This window comes from Crotalus tigris, unplaced genomic scaffold (genome assembly GCF_016545835.1).
Source record: "Crotalus tigris isolate CLP2741 ecotype Arizona unplaced genomic scaffold, ASM1654583v1 scf7180000020351.1464749751:1500972, whole genome shotgun sequence".
NCBI classification, from domain to species: domain Eukaryota; kingdom Metazoa; phylum Chordata; class Lepidosauria; order Squamata; family Viperidae; genus Crotalus; species Crotalus tigris.
This window is the reverse complement of record NW_024097980.1, coordinates 190,726-206,431: the sequence shown is the minus strand read 5'-3', so window position 1 is coordinate 206,431 and position 15,706 is coordinate 190,726. Positions and strand designations below refer to the sequence as shown.

The following is a 15,706-nucleotide window of genomic DNA, read 5'->3' as shown; positions in this document are numbered from 1 at the left end:
TCATGAGGGGGTCATAGTTCCCTCATGCTGGCTCAGGAACTCTGGGAGTTGAAGTCCACCAGTCATGAGGAGGTCATAGTTCCCTCATGCTGGCTCAGGAATTCTGGGAGTTGAAGTCCACCAGTCATGAGGGGGCCATAGTTCCCTCATGCTGGCTCAGGAATTCTGGGAGTTGAAGTCGTCATAAAAGAGACAAGGTTGCCTACCCCTGTTCTATCTAGACCCTCCATTAATTCCATCTTTTTTCCATTCAGGCGATTTTCTCTTCTCTGGGCCCTGACAGCTGTCAGACAGCGCTGCTGAGATGAAGCTGCTTCTCCTCAGCCTGATGAAAAGGGTTATCAGCATATAGTCAACACCTTAACTCCAGCCTATCAAACCATCTTTCTCCAGGGCACCCCTCCCAACCTCACAATCTGAGATAATCCTCCGTCATCACAATCTGTGGTGCCACTTGGGGAAAAATAGATTCCACAAGTGCCACAGTCAGATAACAGTAGCCTGCCCCGCTGAAAGGCGATGATAGGTTGAGTCAATCCGGCGCAAATGGATTTCCTTGGTTTCATCAAGATAACCCAGGCCATCTCAACCTGATAGCCAGATTAGAAAGCTGACAGAAGAAGATTGGACAGGTTACTTGGACCCCTAGTAAGGTGTTCACTCCAACGATGAGGAGGAGTTGAAAGGGGTAGAACATTGCTCCAACATGGGCTTATCTTCAGCCTTCTGCATTGAAGAGAAGTTATACTTTGCCTCCAGAATAAAAAGAGTATATAATAGAATAACAGAAGGGACCTTGGAGGTCTTCTAGACCAACCCCCTGCTCAAGCAGGAGACCTTAGACCATTTCAGACCTGTCATGCCTCCATCGGAGAACAGGACCCTACGGAGGCCGAGGGAGGGGTGTCTATGGCTTCAGAGGAATGTGGGGAAGAGCAGGTTGAGGCAGGCCAGGGCCCTTCAGGAGTGGAACAGGATGAACAGGAGAGACAGAGCTCAGGCAATGAGCCAGGGCCACCACCACCCTGATCCTAGAGCATGGAGAGTGGAGAGAAGGAGGGAACAACGCAGGCAGGCTCAACTACTCGGGAGGAGAGCGTCCCGCCCCTCTCCAAAGGCATACCTGGAGACTGAGATGTAAGAAGATACTGTGGAGAGGGGCATTTGTTGGGAACAAACGCTGATTCCTTGGAGTTTTGTGTATGTTGTTGCTCATCTCTTGTTCTCTGACTTCTGCTTGGAAACCCGGAAACTCTGACCATTGGACTGGCTGACACCGTTGCTTGGATGTTCAAAGATCTTGGACTGTATTGTGCCTTCCCTTTTCAAACTGCTCAGGCAAGCGTGTCTTCACACAGACTGGTTAGGTTTATGATGTATGTGTCATTCCTTGTTATCTCCATGGCCTTGAGTAAATTCCTCTCCCAATCAGACTGTATGTGAAACTACTTGCAGCCAGAGGCGGCTGAAGGTGTGTGTGTCTTCCTTTGTTTGGAGGCTTGCCAGAAACGTGGGAGCATTTGGGGAAAATTTGGAGCAATTAAAGGGCGGTTTGGATTGCCAGCTGACTGCATTGCCTCGGTGCTGTGCCCTGGGTCATCACAGCACGTTTGGGTCTTTGCTATGAGTTTAATGATCTTTTTCCTCAAGGATTCTTTTTCCAATAAGAGAATAGCAGAACTGGAAGGGACCGTGGAGGTCTTCTAGTCCAACCTCCGAAGCTTTGCTTATGCTTTGCTTCTTTTTACAGCTCGACCGAGATTCACTCAGCCTGCGAAGATGAGGCAACGTGTGATCGCCCGGCCGGTGGGCAGTTCGATCCGACTCAAATGTGTGGCCAGTGGCAATCCCCGGCCGGATATCAGCTGGCTAAAAGACAACAAGCCTCTGACCTCGCAGGAGATTGGCGAGAACAAAAGGAAGAGGTGGACTCTCAATTTGAAGAACCTGAAGCCAGAGGATAGTGGGAAATACACCTGCCGTGTCTTCAACAGGATGGGCGAAATCAACGCCACCTACAAAGTGGAAGTGATCCGTAAGTATTAACTGACAGCTGGGCGTGACGAGTTGTCCCTCAACAAGTTGGCAAAGCCTCTGGTCCTGAGCACATTAGTCCAGCATCAAGACTCTCATCCCGGGGAAGAGAAGCTGCTTCTGAGGAAACAAGATGAGGGATTCAGACGTCATCCTGAACCCAATGATTTCAAACTCAGTCTGCGTCTGATTAGATAATGGATTCTTCAAGCTGTGAAAAAGTGGGCAAGCTTTGTGGATGCAACTGTACGGGGCCTCCATATAACATAGCTATCAAAAGCTTTGCTTTTTGGTCAGGCAGGCCTGTAGACCAGGGGTCTTCCAACTTGGCCCTTTTATGACTTGTGGACTTCAACTCCCAGAATTCCTCAGCGTGCCTGGCTGAGGAATTCTGGGAATTGAAGTCCACAGGTCATAAAAGGGCCAAGTTTGAAGACCCCTGCTATAGACGGAGGGTTAACTATTGGTAAGACCTAAAACCATGACAGAGTCCAAACTTTCAGAAGGTCTTAGAATAGAATAACAGAGTTGGAAGGGACCTTGGAGGTCGTCTAGTCCAACCCCCTGCTCAGGCAGGAAACCCTATACCATTTCAGCCAAATGGCTGTCCAGTCTCTTCTTCAAAACTTTCAGTGTTGAAGCATTCACCGCTTCTGGAGGCAAGTCGTTCCACTGGTCGATTGTTCTCACTGTCAGAAAATTTCTCCTTATGTCTAGGTTGCTTCTCTCCTTGGTTAGTTTCCATCCGTTGCTTCTTGTCCTGCCTTCTGGTGCTTTGGAGAATAGTTTGACTCCTTCTTTTGGGGGGCAGCCCCTGAGATACTGGAACGTTGTTATCATGTCCCCCCTCATCCTTCTCTTCATTAAACTTAGACATGCCCAATTCCAGCCACCGTTCCTTATATGTTTTAGCTTCCAGTCCCCTAATCCTCTTTGTTGCTCTTCTCTGTACTCTTTCTAGAGTCCCAACAACTGTTTTACATCACGGTGACCAAAACGGGATGCAGTATTCCAAGTGTGGCCTTACCAAAACATTGTAAAATGGTATTAATACTTCACATGATCTTGATTCTATCCCTCTGTTAATGCAGACTAGCACTGTGTTAGCTTTTTGGTCACAAAAGGGAATCACGTAATCTAGGGACACTAGATGAAATATGAGTCAGTTGCCAAGCGGCCAAATATTGATCACGTGACTACAGGGATACTGCAGTGGCCATAAGTGTGAAAAATGGTTGTAAGTCTCTTTTTTTTTCAGTAACGTTTTGTCCTTAAAACGAATGCGGAAAGTGTGCTCCAAAGCCGACGTCTCCAGTCCGAGGACTTGAAGCAGCCCATCAACGATAACATTTTCAGTTACATAAAAATGTGAATGAAAAGCACAGGTGGAGGATGCAGATGATACAAGACTGTCCCACATCTGGGACTGATAAAGGCGCAGCTGTGCGGAGTAGTAAAAACATGTGTTTACATTAAAACCAGGAGCAGAAACAGGGAAATGAATCAAATCTCAGCTCCGTGTAGGATATGTAGCCTGTAGCATTTCCCCCCCCCCTCATCGAAGCCAGGCGGGTGTTGATCACAGCTATGCTCTTCCCATTTATCTTGTGTTCGTTTGGAGATAAAGAAGGATAGACCATCTTTCTGTTAACCTTTACAGCAGGGGCATAAATTGCCAGATTTTTGTTATTAAAGAGATTTGAAGGGTGATTACCCTTTCGTGTATCCTAAGGTTAAAGAAGAGATTTATCGTCCAATGTTCTGGCTGTTTTGACTGAGCCGTTGGGCTTTTGTCTGGCTCATCTGCCTGTGAAAATATAGTTTTTCCCAGAGTTGATCCTCTCCATTTCCAAGATCGTTTTGGTGTACTTGGCAGGCTGCATCTTACGATCCACACTTTCTTCGCTGGAACGGCTCTGCAGTTCTCCTTCAATTGGTAGAACTTGTCTGGCTTTTATTTCAAAGATCAGGAGAACGACGGTCCTGCGGGAGCTGTCCTACCAGATATATATGGGAAGCAGAACCATTTTTGCCAGCAAAATAAAAATCCAGCTTGAATTTGCCATCAGTCTTGCTTGCAAAGTAGGAATCAGTGGGATTGATAGATTTTTTATTAAGACACATAAGCTTTGTGAACTATAATTCTTTTCATCAAATGCACCGGGGGGGGAGGGGAGAGGAAGGCAGGTTGCTTAAGCAGGTGCAGGATAAGAGTTATGCTATGTGTTGAAAAAAAACCAATTGAGTGATACTAGCTTCTAATTTAGAAAGGGTTGAGTTAATTCAATTAATTAATTGACGCTACGGAAGATTAACACACCTTGTGGATTCTTTTGGAACTTAGCTTCTGGATGCCTTTGGTTTCTTTAGAGAAGGACTGGATGCTGGCAGTGAGAACAATTAACCAGTGGAACAGCTCCCCCCCCCAGAATTTGTGGGTGCTCCATCACTGGAGGTTTTCAAGAAGAGACTGGACAGCCATTTGGCATAAGATCTCTTGGAATAGAATAGAGTAGAGTAGAATGCAGAGTAGAATAGAATAGAATAGAATAGAATAGAATAGAATAGAATAGAATAGAATAGAATAGAATAGAATAGAATATAGAGTAGAATAGAATAGAACAGAACAGAACAGAACAGAACAGAACAGAACAGAACAGAATAGAATAGAATAGAATAGAATAGAATAGAATAGAATAGAATAGAATAGAATAGAATAACAGAGTTGGAAGGGACCTTGGAGGTCTTCTAGTCCAACCCCCTGCTCAGGCAGGAAACCCTATATCATTTTAGACAAATGGCTGTCCAGTCTCTTTTTAAAAACCTCCACTGTTGGGAGCACCCACAATTTCTGGAGGCAGGTTGTTCCACTGGTTAATTGTTCTAACTGTCAGGAAGTTTCTCTTTAATGCCAGGTTGCATCTCTCCTTGATTAGTTTCCATCCGTTGCTTCTTGTCCTGCCTTCAGAGGCTTTGGAGAATAGCTAGACTCCCTCTTCTTTGTCGCAACCCCTGAGATACTGGAACGCTTCTATCATGTCCCCCCTTGTTCTTCTCTTCATTAAACTAGACATTCTTGATTCCAGCAACTGTTCTTTAGAACTTTTTAGAAGATCATTATGGTCCTTTCCAGCATTGTTATTCTGTACTCTGTATCACATGCACGACTTAGACAATTCTTAATCAAAAGAAAACTTGCCTGTATTCATTTCCAGAGAGGACACGATCCAAACCCATCCTTACTGGGACACACCCGGTGAACACAACTGTGGACTATGGAGGAACAACCTCATTCCAGTGTAAGGTGAGGAGTGACGTTAAACCGGTGATCCAGTGGTTGAAGAGAGTGGAATATGGCACAGAGAGCAGATACAATTCCACCATTGATGTCGGCGGGCAGAAGTTTGTGGTGCTTCCCACCGGTGATGTTTGGTCTCGTCCCGATGGCTCCTACCTGAACAAACTCATGATCTCACGTGCCAAGGAAGAAGATGCTGGCATGTACATTTGCCTAGGGGCAAACACAATGGGGTACAGCTTCCGAAGTGCGTTTCTTACCGTGTTACCAGGTGAGATATTTGTTTCACCCTGTTAACCATTGGGTCTTCCTTCAATTGTATTTATTTTGTTAATTTTGCTTTCTTAAGCTTAAAGCTATTGCTTTTGCAGCTGAATTTTGAGCTCTGAGCATATATCAGACAATCCCCTGTCTGAGATGATATAGATTCTCCTGCTTGAGCAGGGGGCTGGACTAGAAGACCTCCAAGGTCCCTTCCAGCTTCTATTCTATTCTATTCTATTCTATTCTATTCTATTCTATTCTATTCTATTCTATTCCATTCCATTCCATTCCATTCCATTCCATTCCATTCCATATTTTCTATTCTATTCTATTCTATTCTATTCTATTCTATTCTATTCTATTCTATTCTATTCTATTCTATTCCATTCCTTATTCTATTCTATTCTATTCTATTCTATTCTATTCTATTCTATTCTATTCTATTCTATTCTATTCTATTCTATTCTATTCTATTCCATTCCATTCCATTCCATTCCATTCCATTTCTTATTCTATTCTATTCCATTCCATTTCTTATTCTATTCTATTCTATTCTATTCTATTCTATTCTATTCTATTCTATTCTATTCTATTCTATTCTATTCTATCGCCTATTATTCTATCGCCTATATCCAATCCACTCAAGTCGACATTGGCTAACATTTCCACTGGCTTATATTGAGAACAGCTAAACAGACCTAATTTTCAGCTGCTACAATTATCCTGGAAAATGCTTCTTAACCATACCTTGGCCTGGGAAATGAATAAATGAATATTTATTCATCTCCTGTAGAACAGGAATTGGAAACTCATCAACGTCTGAGATGAGCAGCTCAAGCTAAATCTGGTCCATGTCCCATCTACTTGCTTAGAAAGAAAATTAGGTATGGATTCCTGTGCCCAGCTGCTAAAGAGTTTTGCATGCAGCTTTTTATAATTTATGCTCAAATAGCTGTCTGAAAAGGAAGGCCCTTTTTGTATTTGAAAGACACGCTTTTTATCCTTTATTTCAAGTTGAAATTTGCAGAGTTTGTAATTTAGTTGTCTTTGGGTGTCAATCCCCTTTATGAGCACCAAAGATTTATACCTGGTTGGCTTTTTATTCTAGCACAGTGGTGGCGAACCTATGGCACGGGTGCCAGAGGTGGCACTCAGAGCCCTCTCTGTGGGCACGTGCATTGTAGCCCCAGTCCTAGGCCTTCAGCTGGGTTTTATAAAACCTTTTCGCTTTAGGCCTCCGCCACCATGTGCAAAAAAAAAAAAGGTTCAATCAGTCAATTTCAACTTCTCCTGGGGAAAAAAAAAGTTCTTGCAAAGTTGGAATTGATTGATTGAACTTTTTAGTCCCACCCAGTCTGTCGTTACCACCGCAGCCACGCCCACCCAATGGACCACGCCCACCCCATGGGTCACACCCACCCGGCACTCGACGATGCATAAGTGGGTTTTGGGTTGCAGTTTGGGCACTCAATCTCTAAAAGGTTCGCCATCACTGTCCTAGCAGATCTGATCCAAGATGTGTCCCACAAGTTTGGCACATGAAAACAGAAGCATTGCTTTTATTCAAAACCTGGAAAAAGCAATGTTTTGGAGTGGAAATGAACGTTGTTGTCTACATACAACTGTTTAACCTTCTACCCCAGGGGTGTCAAACTGCCGGCCTGCGGGCCGGATGCATCATAGTGGAACCGCACCCACCCCATTGCCGGCAATGGCAAAGAAAGCCGCGATACGTCACAACACGTCACATGACGTTGTGAGTTTGATACCCCAGACCAAAGTAAGTCATTTTAGCAATGGATTATCAGTCCTTGATGCTCTCTGCGCTTGGTGGTTTTTCTTGCGGATGTTTCATTAACCAAACTAGATAACATCATCAGGACACACACACACACACACACACACACACACACACACACACACCTCATTTCAACCCTGAACCCTATTATCAGTTACAGTGACCACCAGGGGGCACCACATGACCAATTTAATCCTTACTGGGACTCCTCAGAGGCGGTGGCCCTTATTCTGTGGAGTTCAAACCAGAATACTAGAAATTGAACCAGTCAACTTTGGCGCTGTGTTTTATGTTTTGGGAAACTAACGAGATATTGGAATACATTCTTCCGAATCCTTCAGTTCCACCTCAGTGTCTGCTTTGAAATGGCTGAAAAAAAGACGCCAAATCAGATGTAATTCAGGGAGGTGGAGGCCAAACCCAGTTCCATATTTTGACACTTTCTCTCCTGGTTCTAATCCCATCCCCTCAATTGTTTTTGTTCTTTCCATCCTGCAGATCCCAAATCGCCAAGTCAACCCCTGGCACCTTCCTCTACCAGCAGTCTTCCATGGCCGGTCATCATCGGGATCCCGGCGGGGGCTGTCTTCATCTTTGGGACCATCGTTCTCTGGCTCTGCCAAACCAAGAAGAAGCCATGTTCTGCTCCAGCTGCTACTCCGGGACATAGGAGCCAGCCTCGCGACCGGGTCTGCACAGCCCAAGTCTCCGATAAAGACTGCTTGTCCTCCATGAACTATGAGGAATATGTAGCTCAGCAGCAGCATTTGTTGACCCAGGGTCCAGTCCTGGCTTCCAGCGCGCCTTCTAAAATGTACCCAAAGATTTATACAGACATCCACACCCATACCCATTCCCACGTGGAAGGCAAGGTACACCAGCACCAGCACATCCATTACCCGTGTTAAAGAGGTCCGCCATTTTAGAACGTTGTGATGCGAATCGCTTTGGATCAGCCGAAACGGCTGGGAAACTGTGGGGAAAATTAACCCGACACAACCCAACGAAACATGGTGCGTTGTCCGGGGTGTGTTGTTACTGGGACCAGGAGTAATGAAGGAATTCCCAAATGGCAAAGACGTTCCTTTAGAAGCCCGCTTCATCTTGGAGAAAAAGCTGCTTCAGTGGCCTGCTATAACCCTACAAGGTCAAGAGGGTTCGATCCGACTCCATCTCCTCAAAGCCAATCGCACAACGCCAAAGTGCCAATGCAAAAGGGAAGCGTTTGAGTGGCCTTATACCAAGAAAATGGATGGATGAGTGTGTGGGGTTGTGTGTGTGCGTGTGTGTTTGTGGGGCGGTGTGTTTCAAGTTGTGAAGCCAAGAAATGCTGCCTTAGAGTTCACAATCACCAAACTCCTCAATCGCTAGAAAGCCTTCTGACCCCAAAACGAAGAACAATGTATGGCTCACTTTTATATTTATATTTAATTATGATCATGATGAATTGATAAATGATGATGATGATGATGATGATGATGATGATGATGATGATGAACTGGAACTGCCGACTTTTTAAAAATTTAGGACCAGGATGGTATGCAAGGATATGGAGGTTCACAAAAGTCAGGATGGTGGCCTTTAAAAGGGGTGGGACTTTGGTCTCCTGTTTAAGGTCACCATGTCAATGAAGGCCACCATCTTGATGTTTTTGACTCCCTCCGTGCCCCTTCCCCAGCCTCGTATTCTTCCCTTATCTGGGGTGTAAACCTCGTCATCAGATTTTTCATGGATTATAGCAGAAGAACTTCTTCGTGACAACACAAATAAGTGGAAGTGTCTTGAAGCAAACGAATGTCCGTTGTGTCTCAGGAACAACTCATTTCTGTAATACGACTTGCAGGTCGAGAGAGACACGTATTTCACTTCATTTCTAAGGGGAGAAACAGGCAAAATGTGACTGTATTAAAATGGAGTCAAGGCAGATTCAGTTAAAAAAGAAAAGAACGTAAACTTTAAAAAAAAATCTATATAGAGTTTAAGCGAAAATCGTGTATATTTAATTTATTTTGTAAAATGTATATTTTCTTCCGATGTAAGCATTTCTAAATCCTATCTTTGACCACGAATTTATTTTCGCCCAGGCTCTCAAATACGAGGAAAATAATGTTTAATCGGGATCTCGACTGCCCTATGCTTGCAGTCCTTCAAAGGGTAAACCATCTTGTGATATTTGGATGCAAGCTCCGCCCCTTTTATATTTGCATGCACTATTGTGATACAAGTACACAAAGGGAGAGCTTGATATTGTGAGGTCACGGTGCACGGTTTATCCTTCTGAAGTCATCCGAATTAGGAAAGGCACCTTTATGCTATTGCTCATCATTTTCTAGGCCAGGGGTTCTCAACCTTGGCAACTTTAAGACTTGTGGACTTGTAGCTGGCTGAGGAATTCTGGGAGTTGAAGTCCACAAGTCTTAAAGTTGCCAAGGTTGAGAACCCCTGTTCTAGGCAATCCTCTTGTTGGTTCAACAAAACGCGACCTTGCGGTTTTGTTCCAAGAAGCCATTGTTTGTTTTCTAGCTTGAAAAACAAGCAAAGTTCTGTCACTGAAACAAGAGGGGTTTTTAAATGAAATAATCCTACAGTGGCACATGGCAGAACCAAATATGAAGAAGAATTTCCATGGCAAGGTCATAACTGATGCCCAAGGATTTCAACTCATGAGGTTGGAGCTATTAAATGTTTCGCCCTGAAGAATATTAGATTAAGATTAGCTTTAGGAATTAAGCTTAATGAAGATTAAGAATGCTATCATCGTATCCCATTGCATTTCATCATGGGAGGTTTTCAAGAGGAGACGGGACTGCCATTTGTCCAGGATGGTAGAAGAAGTCCTCCTGAATGGGCAGGGGGGTGGACTAGAACAGGGATCTCCAACCTTGCAACTTTAAGACTTGTGGACTTCAACTCTTTGCTGGCTGAGGAATTCTGGGAGTTGAAGTCCACAAGTCTTAAAGTTGCAAGGTTGGAGATCCCTGGACTAGAAGACCTGATAGTTCTAAGTTCTGTGACTGCAGATATTATGTTTCCTACCATCTGTTCCTTACACTGTTGGAGAAACCTAAATTTTATGGTGATGTACGAGGAATACGTCATCCATTAAATTAAATGCTGCTGTACTACAGGATGCCTAGAAGATCTGCTCTTATCTGATAGATATGCAAAGGGAGGCAAACAAAACAAAAATATATCCAATTCTCATCTTTTTCAAAGTTAAGACTTAGGTTGCCCTTTCAGAAATATTTTATTGCTTTGGAAATACAATTTCTTCCAGAGGATATTCCTGTTTGGAGTCTGCTTCTAAGTAAATTTCCCCAGAGTCCTTTACAGTCCCAGCGCTGGAGAGCTTTATTCCTGTTCATGGGAACAGGGCGGTGGATGAGGGGTTATGAGGGCAGTGGATGAGGGGTTATGATCGAAGCGTGCTATCAGATTTTGCATCCGCGCATCCTGCAAATCTTTTAGGCTGTTAGGGTTGGTTCATGAAACTTAAGAGTTCATGGATAAAGCACAGTTTTTTCTTGCTCTGTTAAATCAGTTTGCCAGGTTTAGAAAGACCAAGACATGGAAGAACAGAGGTGCATCCAGATGTTCAAAGCCAGGTCAGAAATATAAGAATCAATGAGCCTTAAATCGTTAGCTGTTCAGAGCAATCCGCTAAAAGGAATGAAAGTAACAACTATGCAATTTTTGTTAACGTATACGGAACCATGATGAAGGTGTGATTGGTTGGTTGATTGAATAAGTAAATAAATTTTATTCACACACTGCCTTATCAAGTCTACATGCCTTTCGAAGTCACCACCTGAGTTAACTGCAATTTATTCTTCTCAATTATTGCCAGGCAATCATTTACGGAATTTTTTTTTAACTCTAAGGATGGTCTAAATTAAAACCTTAGTTTTAATATAAATTAATTTTGCTTTTCAATTTAATTAAAAACAATAGCACATTGGCCAAACCAAGCTGAATAAAAATCAACCTCCATTGAAAGTTTACTCCAATAGCTTATAAAAAAGGAAAGCCTGTTGGTTAACTTGGAGGAGGAGGAGGAGAAGAAGAAGAAGGAGAAGAAGGAGAAGAAGAAGAAGAAGAAGACGACAGGAGGAGGAAGAAGAAGACAGGAGGAAGAAGAAGAAGAAGACATGAGGAGGAGGAAGAAGAAGAAGAAGAAGAAGACAGGAGGAGAAGAGGAAGAAGATTGCAAGAACATACTAACTGTGTTCATTTTTCTATAATCTTATCATAGATTCTATGATCCCTTTTTCTTTAGAATAAATCTGGATAAAGAAACCTCTCAGATATTCTTATTATTAGGTTGTCCTAGCGCAGGGGTAGGCAATCTTAGCTCTTTTATGACTCAGGGACTTCAACTCCCAGAATTCCTGAGCCAGCCTGGCTCAGCTTGGAAACCTCTCCCTGTCGCCTCAGCATGGCTGGCTCAGGAATTCTGGGAGTTGAAGTCCACGAGTCATAAAAGAGCCAAGGTTGCCTACCCCTGTCCTGGCGTAATGTCTGGGCTGCAAAGATCGAAGTGGCCACTGGATGGCAGGAGCCCTGCACACACACATACTTCTTATCTCTTACCTGCCATCTTGTGCTCACTTAGATTTTTGCAGCTTGGACAAGGATGCCCTCTACTGGACTTACCTAAACAAAATATAGCCTTGGCTATTGTTACCCTCTAGTTAAATAGTTGTTTCTTGACTAACACAATCTATTTTTGGTCCATGATTCAACCTATTCAATCTAAATCAAGAACATGGTTAAATTTATCAGTCAACCAGGTTTAAGCATTTTGTAGGAACACAGCATGACAATATTTTGGTGTTCCCATTCTTCGGTTTTCATTTGTGCATGTCTTCTCTCATTCAAAATGGAGCATCTCTCATAAAGAAAGAGGTCCAGGACACTTTGATTGGCTGTTCTGTTTTAATAATTCCATATTACCTTAATTCCATCAAGTGTTGCATAAGAGGAGATACTGTATTTTGAAGGTGGTCACCTAAAAAAAATCAGGTCAAGATCTCAGCGGCCACCAAGGACGCACGTTTTCCAGAGCTTATAATTTAGCCAACCAGGGCAACAAATATTTCTAAATTAACTCTGAGAATAAATTCCATCCTTCCAGCATGCATGGAGCTTAAATAGCCCCATAATTCTAAGCAAAACAACCAGTGAATTTATCATTTGTTTTGTAGAGGCTGAGTGCGCCATTCTTTCTGAGCTACCAGGGAACGCATTTTATTGAATTATGCTGAAATGCATGATTAGAGCTGATCTTCTCAACACATCGATTGTGTTCTTCAAAATTGTTGGGTTTTCCCCCTCTTTGGACCTTGGCTCCAGAGATGACAAGAATGTCTACAGAGTTGACCAAGAATTCTAGCCATCCTTTTATGGCATAATAGCCTAATTGGCATAGTCTGTCATTCACCAGAAGCGACAAAACAAGACAACAGTTGTGCCTTCATTTATTTCAACAGCATACCACTGTTTTACAGACCCAGAAAACTGCTAAACGTTGGTGGCATCTGTAACGGAGAGAAGAACTTTTGAGCTACAGTTGAGCTACAAAAATTGCATTAGAGTCAAACATCAGTCACAAATTCCTTGTCAATAGGCTCTTGATGGTAAAAAAATGATCTTGGTATCTATGCCTGAGTGTGTCTTACGTTTGTTTTGACAATCCTGTATCTGAGCTGAGAGCTTTGCTGAAGAACTGAAAATTAAAAGAGAATGTGAAATAACTGAATTGTGCCGTTAGTACAATTTATTAAAGTCGTTAAGAGAAAACCAGAAGAAATGGAAATATGGGTATATAAAAGATTTTGTTGATTTATGTACGCAGTTTAAACCATTATTAAAACGTTATGGTGGCACCATTTCAAAATGACAACTGGAATCAGGAGGTCCTCGGGGGCGGGATGGTTAAAAAAGTCAAAATGGCAGCTGCAACTTTACAATGGCTGCTACAACTTTACAATGGATCTCCCACCACATCATAAAAGTGATCTTCTGTGGTTCAACACGGTAAAGAATTTAACAGTTTGGAATCAATCAAGTTATTCCTTGTGTGTTCTGGAGGGGAAGGATTTTGGAAAGTCACACAAATAGAACGTGGGTGTAACTTTGTGTAGTAACAAATACTCACAGCCTTTTAAAAGTATGGACTGCAGGGGGGGGGTAGGGAGAGTGAAGGAAGAGATTTTAGTCCAGAAACAATTTTTTTGTTCGTTTATCATTTTCTCAAACCAAATACTGATACGATTTCTTGTTTTGGAAGCATGAAGAATGTCCAGTTACTGGCAACAACATGGAAATGTTTCCACATTGGGGATTTCCCCCCCCCCCCAACTTTCTAAACCATCCTCTCTCCAAGACATGACTCTGTTTAGCTTCCATGCCCAAATGACATTGGTCATCTACTGCCACCTGCTTTGGAAGTAAGAGTGAAACAAGCACCTTAGGAAGATAAGGGGGGGAACAGATTTCAAGCACTGCTTAACAAAGCTGAAAGAAATTTGAGGAGGTGCCTTGAATCCATGTCTACAACTCGGAGGCAACTTTTCAGCGTAACCTTGTGGTTTTATTTGGTTATACACCCAGACGTCAACAACTTCTGGGCAGCTTTGGGTCACGTGCCAATCTTGCATCCATGCATTTAATATCACAAAGGCTGCAGAATTTTAAATAAGAAAGGCAGCTGATTAATAATTATTGGTTTTCAGTTCCTTGCATGGCACAGTTCCAAAAGCCGGGGATGGTTTTATGCACATCCATTTCACATCCGTTCTAACGAGAAAGACTCCTGTAATAAAGTTTGCTTGATTGGGCAAGCATCACTCTATGTTCTCTTGATGGACACAAAGCATGTCTATGGAGATGCTCATTCATTCAGATCATGGCTGTCCCAAAGATGCTTTTTTCATGAGGTAACTGGACTTTCTTCTTTTTCTTTGAAGACGTTTCGCTTCTCACCCAAGAAGCTTCTTCAGCTCTGACTGGATGGTGGGGGAGTGGAAGAATTTACACTCCTTGCAGACAGCTGGTCATTTGCCTTCTTTTGGAGAGTCCTGGAGGTTTACCTGGAGGTCATTGAGGCACCTGGATAAACCTCCAGGTGGCCTCAACGACTCTAAAAGAAGGCAAATGACCAGCTGTCTGCAAGGAGTGTAAATCCTTCCATTTCCCCACCATCCAGTCAGAGCTGAAGAAGCTTCTTGGATGAGAAGTGAAACGTCTTCAAAGAAAAAACAAGAAATAGAACACAACAGTTGCCTCAGAAGTACCCAAAGCATGATGGATGACTTACTCAAAAGAATTGTATGTTCTCTCACCCTGAACTGTGACTCACGGAACTACGGAAGGGATCAGAAAGATCATTTGGGTCCAAAGTGCAGGAAAACCAAAACCGTTTTAAAGGAACTGGACGGCAGCCTAAAGCAAAGATGCCATTGAGTGTTGACCTTCCCCATTGGGTCAACAGCATCTCCTGTGTCCAGAATCGGTGCTTTCAATGCTCAGACCGGAAGTATAAGAAGAAGCTTCTGTCTGGCCAGTTCCTCTCACAGTTCCTGGAAATGAAGCCAGGATCATGAAGCAGGGATGGCTTTGGGAAGGGCAAAGAGTCATGGCCATAAGTGTTTTAACCCCCTGCCCCCCCACATACCTCCCAAAATGAAAGTAACTTCCTCCCTCCCTCTCTCCCTCCCTCTTTCTTTCTTTCTTTCTTTCTTTCCTTCCTTCCTTCCTTCCTTCCTTCCTTCCTTCTTTCTTTCTTTTCTCTTTCTTTCTTTCTTTCTTTCTTTCTTTCTTTCTTTCTTTCTTTCTTTCTTTCTTTCTTTCTTTCTTTCTTTCTTTTTGTTTCCTTGGCATTTGCAAGAACTTGAGTCAAAGCTGGACCAGGAGAAAAATCTATTTGGGGAGGTCACTAAAAGCCAACACCAACTTAACAGCACATGCTCAATTAATCATCATTATTGAAACTGAAAAAAAGGATCCCTTCTCAAAGATGCCACAGATAGCATCAAAAGCTGAGGAAGACACAGCATTGTAGGAAGCAAGCTACAAATGACGCCCATTACCAAATTTTGAAAAAAAATCTCTAGTGGCTTAATATTAACTCTCGTCATCTTTGCAAAATGTTTACAAGGGTGGGAGTATTTGTTCTACTCTCAAGGAAAAAAAACTGAAGGATGTGTGATGTTTTCCTATTTGCATAACACGATCCCTTGTTTTATTTATTTTTTTCTTGGAAGATGTCCAACTCTGAACTGAATAGCATTTGGGAGTCCAGGCTAGCGGTG

The 15,706-nt window shown here is 43.0% G+C and overlaps 1 protein-coding gene across 2 annotated transcripts in view; it reads left to right on the top strand.

The window, feature by feature from the left end:
- FGFRL1 (fibroblast growth factor receptor like 1) overlaps positions 1-11,168 on the top strand; it is a 142,022-nt gene extending 130,854 nt beyond the window's left edge. For both annotated transcript variants that reach the window (XM_039366692.1, XM_039366690.1), the window contains exons 5-7: positions 1,751-2,035; positions 5,250-5,603; positions 7,893-11,168. In XM_039366692.1, the coding sequence (XP_039222626.1) occupies positions 1,751-2,035; positions 5,250-5,603; positions 7,893-8,302 (1,049 nt within the window). In that variant the 3' untranslated portion in view covers positions 8,303-11,168. The remainder of the gene's footprint in view (positions 1-1,750; positions 2,036-5,249; positions 5,604-7,892) is intronic.
- Positions 11,169-15,706: the final 4,538 nt, after the last annotated feature.